The sequence below is a fragment of the Anticarsia gemmatalis genome, chromosome 13 (assembly GCF_050436995.1).
Source record: "Anticarsia gemmatalis isolate Benzon Research Colony breed Stoneville strain chromosome 13, ilAntGemm2 primary, whole genome shotgun sequence".
NCBI classification, from domain to species: Eukaryota; Metazoa; Arthropoda; class Insecta; order Lepidoptera; family Erebidae; genus Anticarsia; species Anticarsia gemmatalis.
In genome coordinates this window covers 11181863-11195017 of record NC_134757.1, presented here as the reverse complement: position 1 = coordinate 11195017, position 13155 = coordinate 11181863, and the positions used below count along the sequence as shown (strand labels likewise).

The 13155-nt window shown below is 31.9% G+C and overlaps 1 protein-coding gene across 4 annotated transcripts in view; it reads left to right on the top strand.

The window, feature by feature from the left end:
• The window catches only part of tn (tripartite motif containing protein thin), a 107698-nt gene extending 99010 nt beyond the window's left edge, over positions 1–8688 (top strand). For all 4 annotated transcript variants that reach the window (XM_076121989.1, XM_076121992.1, XM_076121990.1 and 1 more), the window contains 4 exons: positions 2580–2720; positions 3055–3272; positions 7615–7829; positions 8561–8688. In XM_076121989.1, coding sequence (XP_075978104.1) covers positions 2580–2720; positions 3055–3272; positions 7615–7828 — 573 coding nt within the window. In that variant the 3' untranslated portion in view covers position 7829; positions 8561–8688. The remainder of the gene's footprint in view (positions 1–2579; positions 2721–3054; positions 3273–7614; positions 7830–8560) is intronic.
• Positions 8689–13155: the final 4467 nt, after the last annotated feature.

Genomic DNA, 13155 nt, shown 5'->3' with positions numbered 1-13155 from the left:
GCTTTTAAAATTGCAAAGAAAGCAATGCACTTGAGCTAAAATTGTTTGGCATCATTTACAATCCGTTGAACTCAATTTATAAAGAAAAACAAGGTCATTGTGTTTCATAGTCATCATTTATAATGAAAGTCGGATGTCAAGTATATTTTGTGAAAAATTGCTTTCAAAAGTGTAGTTTATAAATAAAATTTTAATATTTCGACATATTCCAGAACCTAACATTGACAGTCGAAGTAATCATTTTGTTATTTCGCATAATTATAATGCAATGCGATTCACAAACAAATGTCAGCTTAAGGTTATTTCTAAATTCATATGACAAATATTTAAGAGTATAAATATCAGAAAATGTATTATTGTAAAGGAACTGAGAGTCATTTAAATAACTCTTTTACAAAGTCATCCACCAACTTGACAGGAAGAAAAATATAACTAACAAATAACATCATTTGTGAACTAGAAGGACAAATAAATCCTTTGTGTCACGGAAACAACAATCATGAAGTAAAGCTAGCTATACACTAATAAAAATCAATGTATAACAATAGAGCTGAATCACATCATTTCAGCTTCCATCTATTACGGTTTATAAGACGGACAGACAAACAGACGGACGGACAGACAGCGAAAGTTTAGTAATAGGGCTTCGATTTTACCCTCGGTACGGAACCTTAAAAACCACTTATGTGGAAGCACCTTGTTCTTGTGTACATTTTGGATATCTTTAAACAAAAATATGCGGGGCTTAAAATGGTGATAATAACAGTCGAACACATATCACATGAATTATTTCGCATTGGTGCTAACTTAATAAGTATTGTTGAAACGCAAGTCCCAAAGCATCTTTGTGTAAAACATCCTTTACCCATTTTTAAATATATTTCCATCTTACAATGTCTTCAAGATATTCTTCGTACATTTTTCACGTTACGGTCACAAAACTAAAACAGATTTGCAACTCTGAAATTGTGTTTTGTGAACTTACTTCTACCTCGTTGCGTCTTTCTGACTAAGATTTTCAATTTCACCTGTTTTCTTTGTTCTCACTATAAGGTATTAATGTCAAATGTATATTGTTTTATTGGATTAAAATAAGAATTGGTTTTCGTTTCAAAAGTTATTATATTTTAAAATATAACTTGCTTAGCTTTGATATTCTCGGCTATTTTTTTGTGATTGTTTTGATGTTGACAGAAAATCAGGTGGATTTCGTACAGGTTCGCGTGGTGTACATAGGTTCGATTTACATAACTTCGGAAACATATTTTAAATCTCAACGATGATTGTCGAACTACTCGTCTCACATTTTGTTTGCTCCATAATTCAAAAGAATTTAGGTAGGCGGACTATAAAAAACATCAACACTAGTCACTTAAAAATGTGAACTGAACACGTAATTTAAAAAAACATTGTGAAATGTGTCTCTTCTGAGTCACGTAGGTTACCTATCTTTAGGCGAAGAAAATTTCAATAACAAACTTCCAGTATAAATATAGTAGAGCCTGCTTTGAACTACATAAATTAGTTCTTCTCTTTGAGACGTATGCTGTACAATTTATTGCAAACAAGTAAATATATAAAAACTTTAGACAGACACTTAATAATATTATTGTAACAAAATGTGTTTGTACCTTTTGGAACAAACATTTAGGCATTTTTTAAATTTAAATCTTGTACTGCTATTAATAAAAAACCAATAATCATATATAAAACTTTTGGAACATGTTTTTAAAATTATTTTTATAATAGTTACTTCGAAAATGCAAAATGGTTCCTGTTGATATTTGCATATAAATACTGCAAAAAGAATTCAACACCATAGCACAAAAGAACAAAATTATACCACAGTAACATTTCCTGCACAAAACCCAACGCCATACAAAACACTCTTTTCCCATTCGATACAAGCACCCTTAACAACACGAAGCCACTCAATAATATTACCTCGAAACTTAAACAGTGCGGACAGCCTTCCAAACGATACAGCGCTAGTGATCCCATCTCAGCATATTTCCCGCGAGGCCTAAATTTGTATTCCATTCGTCTATTTGTCGTGGCAGTAATTCATTAGCGTCAGTCAGTCTGCTGACCGACTCCCGGGATCCAAGATGTGAGTTAGCGGAAATACGAGTTTGAGACAAATGACACTTTTTTGGACATCATCTATCCTGCTTTATACGCTTCTATGGGGATAATTTGACAAGATTTTTTGCGAAAGAGATAATTGATGGAGGTAATCTGTGTTTGGCGGAGGATAACGTATGTTTTATGCGTATGTTTTATTTCAACAATGGGGGTTTAATTCGGGCTATTCTTACGTCGTAAATTTGCTTTAACTGTGTAAATATTATGAGTTTAAACTCTGAGTTTGAAGTTACTTTACTTAACAACTAGTTAGTTTTTTTTTAGATTACCAAATCCTGCAAAAGATACCTTGTAATTTACCTCTATAGAGGATAAAACCGAGGTGTAAACGCACATTTCATCTGGAACATAATTAGCCCGTGTGTTCGCCTCATATAATATCAAGGAATTGTTTATTAATAGCACTTTCTTTACTCTTGTTTGTTTTTGTCCAGGTGTTTGACCCTCAAGGTCGGTTTCTCCGTGCCTTCGGCAGCCAGGGCACTGGGGACGGCAAGTTCAACTACCCGTGGGGCATCACCACGGACGCGCTCGGATTTATATACGTCTGTGACAAGGAAAACCACAGAGTACAGGTAAACACTTTCTACAAATAAAGAGAAAATCGAACTCTTGAATGCGTTTTCTTTAAATAATTGAACATTTTAAAGAACGTTTAGTGTGACTGAAAAAAAACATTGTTTGAAACATCACAATGTTTCTTTCAAAGTTTTTTTTAAAGCTTAATTTTTTTTTAAGCGTACTTGTGTCCTTTCTTGAAAATTCCACACCGTCGTAATTCTAGTATTTGTAAAATCGATATTGCATTGCACTAATAAAATGTACGTATTTTATTCCAAACAAAATTTTAGATACTTAAGAGCTTACGTAAAACAGTATCATTTTTTTATAATCACCATTCTTCATCAGGTATTCCAATCCGACGGCACGTTCGTGGGCAAGTTTGGGTCCTTCGGCTCCAAGCTTGGTCAGCTGGAACATCCCCACTACATCGCCGTCTCCAGCACCAACAGGGTCCTGGTGTCAGACTCCAACAATCATAGGATACAAGTCTTCGATGTCAATGGAAGGGTGCTATCCTCGTTCGGAGAAGAAGGCTCTGAAGATGGACAGTTTAAGTTCCCGAGGTAAGTCTGAATCACTTTTGTTAACACCAAACTATAGTATTGCAGAGCATTTTATACCAGACAGAATTTTATACGCAGTTTTAAAAACTTAATTCTAACCGTCTTAGTCATAAACACACTATAAACCTATTTTAGTTAAAAAGCTACTATAATATGTTTTCTCCTTTTCATTTCACTAAGAGTGAAAGAAACAAAACACTTTATAGGCCTTCATAACTTCATATATTTTTATCAAAAAGAGGGTAAGTTTAGTTTTGAAAAGGCACCCCTGATTAAAAAAAAATACTTTTGAACATATCGACTTTTTTACGATAAATTAAATTATTACTAACTTCGCATAATATACGTTCAGTAATTTCAGAGTATATCGCAAAAAGACACATGGCGAAGGGACTTTATTTTATAATATTTGCTTAAGAACAAATACCAAATATTGTAGTACAAGTCAAAACCAGGATCATAACAATACACAAAACATATACTCTATCAATTCATAGATAAGTAATACAGTTCGCAAATACAACACGACCTATTCACAACAATAGCAGAGAGAATATTGGCATAAACACAGCACTTACTACGATATGTATTCCATAGTTATTGTTGTCACACGATAATACGATGTTTTCCTTCATTCAGAAACTACGAGTAGTATTTTTGTATTTATCTTTGTCTTATTCATAAGCACGTCTGATTTGTATTTCATTTCGCGCTTAGTACAATTTGTTGATATTATTACTTTGCTTTTGTGACGCTAAGGGACTTGTGAGATTAATTCTACTAAGAACAAAATAGTGTAGCTGTATTTTGCTTGAGTGCAATTTTACCGTCAGAATTGTCGCTAAAATATCCAAAATATTCTAATATTCACAAAATAATTGCTTTATGTATAATCACCGTTATCGACTTTTTTCGATGTACTGCGAAGCATGGGAGGAGCTACCCACATTTTAACAGTCTGCACCTTCAGTGTTAATCGCTTTTAAGTCTTTTCGACAAATTTTATTTAGTGGTCTACCTTGCCGCAGTTCAAAGCATACTTAGTTATAGGGAAAACGGGTGACGATTGAATATGATAAAAGAGATGACACTGAAAAAGTCCATGAAGGATATTCTTAGTAGCAATAGTCGGTCAGTTTATCCAAGCAACTTGGTTTCCTCAAGTTAATTAAAAACGTGTTTGTATTTAGGTAATTCTTCACAGAATTAGCTAATAAACTTTCCTACTTTAATGGCTACTAACTGGAGCCGATTTGGTCTTAACGTGTGCTTCCAATGGCTCTATAAAGTGTGGTTCACCGATCTTCTAATTTAGGTTTACAGCCGCTTAAATTTCCAACTTGCGGCCAAATATTTACAGTAAGCGCTGAAAGTCTATAAGTGCAGTTTTGAGATATTGTGGCTTTTAGATAGTTTGCTGTTTTGAGCCTGATATTGGTGGTTATATTGATTTGGTTTATCGTAGTAACCCTTTGAGAACACGTCATAGTACAGTGGTCAAGTTTTAAGGTTAGGCTAGGTTTTTGTAAGGTTATATTGAATTCTGAAATAATTTCTGTGACCGGTTTTTTAAAATACGCGTCATATAACAGGGCATACCTTGAAAAAAAATCCATTCTTTTGCCGGTCCCACTTGCGTACCTTTCATAGAATATAAAACTTTTCTCTCATAGTTCAAAACGATAGTATTTGAATATATTCCCATTCATAATAATATTACTTACTTTCAAGTATAATTACAAAAGCGGCCAATGAACTGTATTTATGATTGATTCTATTGTTTATATCTCAATAAAGGCACATTGTTTCTGTTCTTAGAATTATTTTGATGTTTAGCTTCGGCTGAACATGAAAATAATTTTGAAACGGAAAACTTTGTTTTCATTTTGTTTAATTTTGTAAGTACTTCCGTTGAAAAGTTTTCGCTGAAGTTAATTTTCTGTAAGCTTAATGATGTTAGAACAAATTCTGAACAAATATCGTTAGTCGGTAATTCAAATCAGACGGTTGCGCCGGTGTGACGCAACGGTTAACGTGGTTTTTAATTCGACCTGTAGAATACGGTGCAGGTTTTTTTCTGGTGATACAAGGGTGAAAGTGTTTGCAACTACACAGCAGTTGCATTCGTTTCATTCGACGTGCAAAAACATGGCTCATTTAAATCGTTTTCCTTAGTTTTATTCAATTTTGAGCTTGTTTAAACTAACTAATATGCGTTTTATATAAAACGGTTTAGGTTTTCGGTTGGACGTTGACTTTTCTGTCGGTATTAAATTAAAATTTAGCGAACAAATCGTTCCCTTTGAATTGTATTTTCATACACAAACTTCTCGACTATTGTAACTGTAAAAAATATAAAAAATACTCTTTTAAAACCAAGGTCATACATGCCAACATTGACGTCCAAACTCGAAAAAAGCAGGTCAAAAAGTCTCAAACTAGACGAGTCCTTGTCAACTGTCTGGTCTACAAAGAAGCAAAGACCTTCATTACAATGATGCCAATATCTCAACGTGGCTAGACGTACCTTGACCGAAATACTCGCCTCAATAATAAAATATGACCCGAATACGTGGTCCGTTTCCCGACATGTTTTACAACTCTGAAAACAGTATGACTTACATTTAAGAAGATTGTACACTTGATAGCTTTTATTGTAACTTCTCTGGTACAGCTGTAGTTGAATTATCAATGACGATACACTTAACTAGAGTTTTTTTTTAATATTATTATTCTGGTTGTAACTGCATTGCTGTTTAAACATAATGCCTGAAACGCTAAAATTATAATAACTTTTCTAATTACCACAAAAAGCTATTATTATGCTTGTTATATTTGTCATTTCATTATTTTAATTTTACTTTTCTATGTCAGATATAGCCATAAGACTGAGATAGAAGATTATTGTGATTATTTAAAAAAATGTATTTTTGTAATAAAATATACAAGTTGGTCGCAAAACAAGCTAGTTCAACATTTTTATGAATTTACACCTGCAGATTGAAAATCATTACGATAATTTAAATAAATTACATTTCCTAATTACTGATTATAGATCAAACCATTGCATCCACAGTCACCAGCGAGACTTATTCATACCCAGTAACCAAAATTAAACCCGGTTGAATTACCCAATGTACAAGCTCTTTATAAACATTTTTACGACCACCAACCCGGTCGGTGAGTCCAGATTTTATTGGTGGAAAAATTGTATAGGTGATTCAGAAATTAATTCTCAGTACGTAAAGTATGGCGAATGTTCTCGACGTTTACAAGCCAGTAAAGTATGACATTTACTGCCGTACTTTGACGATGGGATTTTTAGGGACTGGTGGACTGTGGTGTAGTAAATTATGTCTGGGTAGGGGATTCACGGTGCTAGAAAAGTTTTGATTAATATTTTGATGGAGATTGATTTTGTTACATGTATAACATAATATTGCCATAATAATAATAGGATTATTTGGGGAAAAGGAGGGCTTTACGCGACAGTAATCTAAAAAATAAAAATCGTCGGTCAATGTTTACAAAGCCGATGGCCACGAAAAGAGAAAAGTGGAGGAGAAAGATTCGGAAGGATGTATTTATTCATTACCATATGGGATTCATAGCAGGGAAGCGAGAAATCAAAAATAATATAGAAAAAACTAATTTCTAGCTTTTAACATTTTGGATACATTTTTTAGAAACGATCTAATGTAATTTTATTCAATTGCATTCAAGACAAGACCTGAATCCAATAGCACGACTACTATTAAATATTATTACAAAAGAAATTATCCCCAGCTAAAGCCGTCTTTTCAAATAAATTTCCATAGCGTTACTGCAGGAATGACAAATAGGTTATTAGTATGCAATCTCTTTTTGCCTAATAACTTGTGGACTAAAGGATCGACCAGCGAGCGGCCGCTGTGTATAATGAAATGTCAACTGCAGCAGAGACAATGCACGTGCTCTTATTATCTTCAGAATAGAAGATATTGTTGGTTAGATAACTATTTTACAAAGCTCCTTGTGGCTTAGTAAGTGAATTTTTGATAGGAAAATCTGTTTTAACTTACCGATGTTAAGTTTGGTCTTAGGGTTTTCATCTACACGAGTAGTATAATGTGAAATTTTGTCGTCAAAATGTGAACAGAGCAATAAAATAGTAGTGTATCTATTCTAAGCTAAGCTAAAAATAATTTAAAAGAGAGCAAGCAAATCCTTATCTTCTCTTCTGCTCAAATTCAAGCACAGACTAAACTAGGCATGTCTGAATGTATCAGTAAAGAAACCCAAATCCGGAAATATGCTAGTATTAAAATCATGAAGAACTAAACCATTTTTTTCTCATCCTCAGGGGTGTAGCAGTAGACGACCAAGGCTACATCGTGGTAGCTGACTCAGGCAACAATCGCATCCAGATCTTCCACCCAGATGGAAACTTCCTCAGGGCCTTCGGTTCCTGGGGCTCCGGTGACGGAGAGTTCAAGGGTCTGGAAGGCATTGCTGTCATGTCTGGAGGCAACATCATTGTCTGCGATCGGGAGAACCATAGAGTACAGGTGTTTTAAGGTGAGAAGCTATTTTTAGTCCTGTATAAAAAATTGGCGATGTGTCGCAAGGATTTTGACGAAGATACAAACAGTGGAACTGTACGACAAGATGTTTGGATGTGAGTGTGGCAAAGCAAGTTTGTAAGGATCGTACTAAGTGGTGTTCGTTAAGGTTTTTGCTTATCCCTATGGGAAAAAGGCGTGATATATTAATGGACTAATAGTACAACAAATATTTGTGAATTCCGCAAATCATTTTGTTTGGGAACTCATGTAATGTTCTAAGTCTTGGCAATCACACGTGGCGACCACTTTAACATCAGCGCCGAAGACCGTATTTTGTATGGCTTTGAGTAATGATGTAATCCTTTTCAAAGCACAGTTCTGAAAACGCCTTTTTGCTGAAAGCCAGCTTGGTTTCAGTGAAATGAAAGAGTACCTCTTATTACGGAAAAATGCGCAATGTAAGATGTGCGTGATGCCCTAGATGTGGAAAGTGCTATGCTGATTGTATGCAATACTATAGATATAGCAGTTTAAGAAACTGGTAAATATATAGCAGTTTAAAAGGAGTCATAAATAACAATTGCGTTTGGTAATAAAGCAGCGAGCGTAGATTAAAAAGGGACATTTATAAACCTTAGAAAATTTAATCTACCAACGAACGTTCATCTTAAAGCCAAAAAATATACATATTAATCGAAATACATACATTATATTTCTTTAACATATTTTTCTTTCTCTTTTCAGATGAACAACTTCTACCAATTTAATATACGATGTTAATTTTCACCAACATTTTTACAAAAATGATGTAATCACGAAATATCAAATGTAAAATCATAATTTTTATTTAAAATAAACAAGCTTTTTCCAAATTGTAAGTTTCAATTGTTAAAATATTAACTAACAAATCAATTGCTTAAAAATACCTTTAAATTTTGAAAAATAATTTTCTTAAATTACAATTTGAAAGATACAGAGCAACCCTATAACGAATAAGAGATTGATTGAAACACTTTACTTTTCGATAAATCTCTAATATCTTAAGGTTTCCTTTCGATCATTGTCCTTAGCTATCACTTAAAGACGGATGGCCTATCGATGGACAGAACTGATTTCCCATAGGCCCGGCATCGGCCATCAATTGGAGAGCTCGCAAAATATTGTACATCGCCAGGAGTAATCGAATTTTATGAGTGAAATAAAACGCTGATCGAAAACAATAAGAAACAGTATTATTTAATGGGTTTCTCAATTTATACTTGACTATATAAAATAGAATTATTTTAATGTAAAAATGAAATAAAGGGTTATGAATGCAATCAAATATTTTTTCGTAAATAATCATATTACAAGAATTTTAGACACAAAGCACTCAACACAAAGTAATCAAGCAACAGAATAGCTATAGTAAATTCTCGTTGGCACAATGTGTCTCGAATTTCAATCAAAAAAGTATTTCAAAAAATTCACTCATTTTATTGCAATCGAATTTAAACGATGTGACTGTAAATTTTAATAAATCTAAAAAGCTCAATGTATAAATAAAATGATCATCTAAAAGCATTTAAATAAATTAATTGAATAAAAGATAATATAAATGAATAATAAAAGCATTTATGTAATCGAGTGCTACTGTAATATTTTATGCAAATAAGATGATAAAGTCGAAAATTTTCTTTTTTTTATGAAACATGTAAAATATGTGTTTTTACTTTAAACGAGCCAAAGATGGTAGGTTGAATAAAATATACCAAAAAAATGTTGTGACTATATTCACATTTAGCTTCTATTTATTTATTTCATTAGTATTCCTAGTCGATTTCTATAAATGTAATTGTCTTATTAAATGTAATAATAGTATTTATGTGACTGAAAGTCATAATGTTTTTGACAATATTGTTATTTTAATAAATCAAATAAATAAATGAACAGCGATTTTAAAGCAATTAAATGAACCACGGTATCAATAATAAATGAACCGTTTGTACAAAAATGAAATAAGATTTTCGTTCATTAATAAATACAGAAGGATCGTTTCTTACAATAAAATTTGTAGTATAAAATATGAATAACTGAATAGGTACGTCTAGTCGTAGCCGTAAATAACTTTCCTACGAAATGTAATGCTTACGAAATAAGGTATCCAAATATATTTGTGCCAAAAAGAAGTGTTTTATGAGAGACATTGTGATAGTCGGAGCGATTACGTAACAATTTAATAGAAAACTGAATTTAGATACGCGATTAAAAGTATGAAGAGTTTATTTTCTGACGCAAAATTGCAGCTTTTGCAGAACTCATTTTATGGTGAGGTAAGCAATTTGATAACAATATGGCTGTTAATATAATCTTGAGACACAAAAGGTACAAGAAACTAACTATTTTTAAATACCTCTTGTGTACTTTTAAATCAAAAACGTACAAGTACGTGCGAGTTTTTCTGTTCTCCGGTCATTTACACTTCATTTAAGTCCATTAGTTTTTGCCCTTTCATGTCATTTTTAACGAATTTCAATGAATTAAAGCCAATTTAAAACATTCTTGTAAAGCTATACGAACACATTTTAAAATCTGTGTTACAAATACGGCCTTATGGAATCTATGTTATAAATATACGTATTTTCTGTGTGGATCCACCATAATTGAGTATGCTTATAATGCTACCTTGGCTGATACCGATTCCATATGTAACATTATTTTCCCTTTTTTTTAAAACAACAGCAACTCCCGCACTATACAAGACATTGATTGTTTTTTAATAACGTGTTTTTTAATACATACATATTTTTTGTTACTAAAACTTATCATGTTTTGTCATCGCTCCTACTGTCACCTTGCTGTCTCCCTTATTATTTCGTGCCGATATAAGAAAATGAAACACTATTATGTATTCCACGCGATTTATATTTTCTATATTTGCCATAAGTTTCTGTCACTAAGGTTTACTCTAGTGTTTTTGACTGACTAGAGGGATTAATAAATTATCTTTCATATATTATTTCTTCATTTTGAGTTATTCGTCATCTATTACTACAAAAAAATAATCTGAGTTAAACAAATGTTGTATTTGACTGTAGTTTATGCAGTTTATGCATGTGAATTAACAAATATAAGAATATGAAAATTCAAGATTATGCTGTTTCCCCCGATCGGGCGAATTGATGAATAACTCTTAATTTCATCATCAGATTCTCAGAAATTTGTAATTTTTTTTTTCACCTTGCCTGACACATAACCGTGTGTACAGATTAACCAAATTAAATTAAATTATCATTTATCAACTCAAAATAAATGACGTTGACTCTAAATATTTTTTTGTTAAAAAAAAATAAACTGATTTATTTGCAATCATTTATTCGTAATTATAAAACTGTAATTAACACGCACAAAGCTTCGCTTCTGATGTTTTAATATACAATTATTTTATGTACATAATGTATTATGTACTTTGTAGTTTTAAGAGCAACATAATGTTGATATTGAGAACATTTTGTATGGTTTTTGAAGTTTAAATAAACACGATTTGTTACTGAAATGTTGTTTTATTTATATTCACATAACTTTCCCAGCTTTTATCAAAAAAAGTATACGTACTAATATTGTTAATCTAAAAGTTTGTATTTTTGTTTCTCCTTCATTAACAATAAAATGTCTGGAACTATTATGGTTAAGTTGTCCGATAAGGACAGAGGCTTAAAAACACGTAATGTTAACGCTCAGTGAACACATCCCACAGTGAGGAAATTTTAAAATTACCAATAAATTTAAATAAATTAATACTCAATAATTATATTATTGTTCATTGGATATTGACTTTTAACACAAATAACAAAGAATATAGTAAGCAGAAAGCGTTAGTGTTAAAATTAAATAACCGCGATTAATGTAAGCAAGCTTAGCCGTAGTGTCTGTCACAAAAACTTGTGAAACTTTCAGGCTTGTTAATTAAGTAAGAACGATTAGATCCATTATAATTTTAAGCTGATTAGACTCTTACTTTAAGACGGTAGTTTTAACTTTTCTTTAAACTGAATAAAGAGTACGTGTAAATTCGGTATTATAAATGGATCGCGAGTTCGATTCCGTAGTTTTGATTATGGTTTACTAATTAGATTATTTCTTGTCTTATCTTCAATAAACATAAAGGTAGTTACTTTAGATGAAATTTTCTTATTATTATTTGTTGTGATCTAAAGACAGTTCTATTAAGTGTTTATTTAAGCTTTATATTCTAAGGTATTCTAGGTGTCTTAATTAAATAAGCACACACATCATTCTATTATAGACTGGAAAGCCTACGTCATGATATAATAATAAATATATTTGTTTTCCAAAAATCCATGTGAGGATATAACACCATTAATCAGATTGCACCACGGTTGTTTGTTTTTCTGGACAATGCGTGCGTTTCATGGTCGGTTAAGCGTTACATTGTAATAATGATCTACGTGAAATATATCTGGATGTTATTGTTATATGTCATGGAAAAATTTACGTGATTGGATCACCAATTTTGTAAAAGCGAAAAAGATTATTTATACTCTATATGTACACATAAATATGGGTTTAGAAAATACTTTCAATAAAATGCAGCTGAATAATGAAAAGATTACCTTAGGAATCTAAATGAAAACATTATCAAAATAATTCGTGTTCGTTTCTTGAGTGTGTTACCTAAATACGTACAAAATAATTAAAATGTATTGCATACAAATAATCCGATTGTTATACAAGACTCAATTTACACTATAGGTACCTACTACCGATAACCGGTGAGCTGTCAAAATTTTTGTATGACAAACAGTGCAGCGCCTCTAGCGAGCGCCGTAGAAACTATTTTTACAGTACATTTTAAATGTCAAACACTCGATACTCGAAAGTACCGACTGTACAGAATCGTTCCAAGGATCCGTTTCTACAATAAAAAATATTTCTTCCAATATGAGCAGAAGCTAAAGTAAAAATATTATAAAGATAAGTAAATAATAAGTAATATAGGTAACAATTTGTCGAACAAAGTACCACACAAGCAATTTGATTAACACAAACGTATATAAGACTATTTATTATAATAATATTGCGTGAAGATTACCGACGGAACAGAAACAATATAATATTACTTGTGTTGATTACAACAATACTTTTTTCCTTATTTTTGTCTTATACATAATATTTTATTTCTAAAAGAAATTATGTGGGAGTAAGATTATTTTTTGGTTTTCATTGAGGTATTTCTTAATTTAATATTTGTACGTTTATTTTAAGAACCTATTATTACTTTTATGACAAGTGTTATAAAATTTGTTACTGCCATCGCTAAACCTTTTGTCAGATTCGAT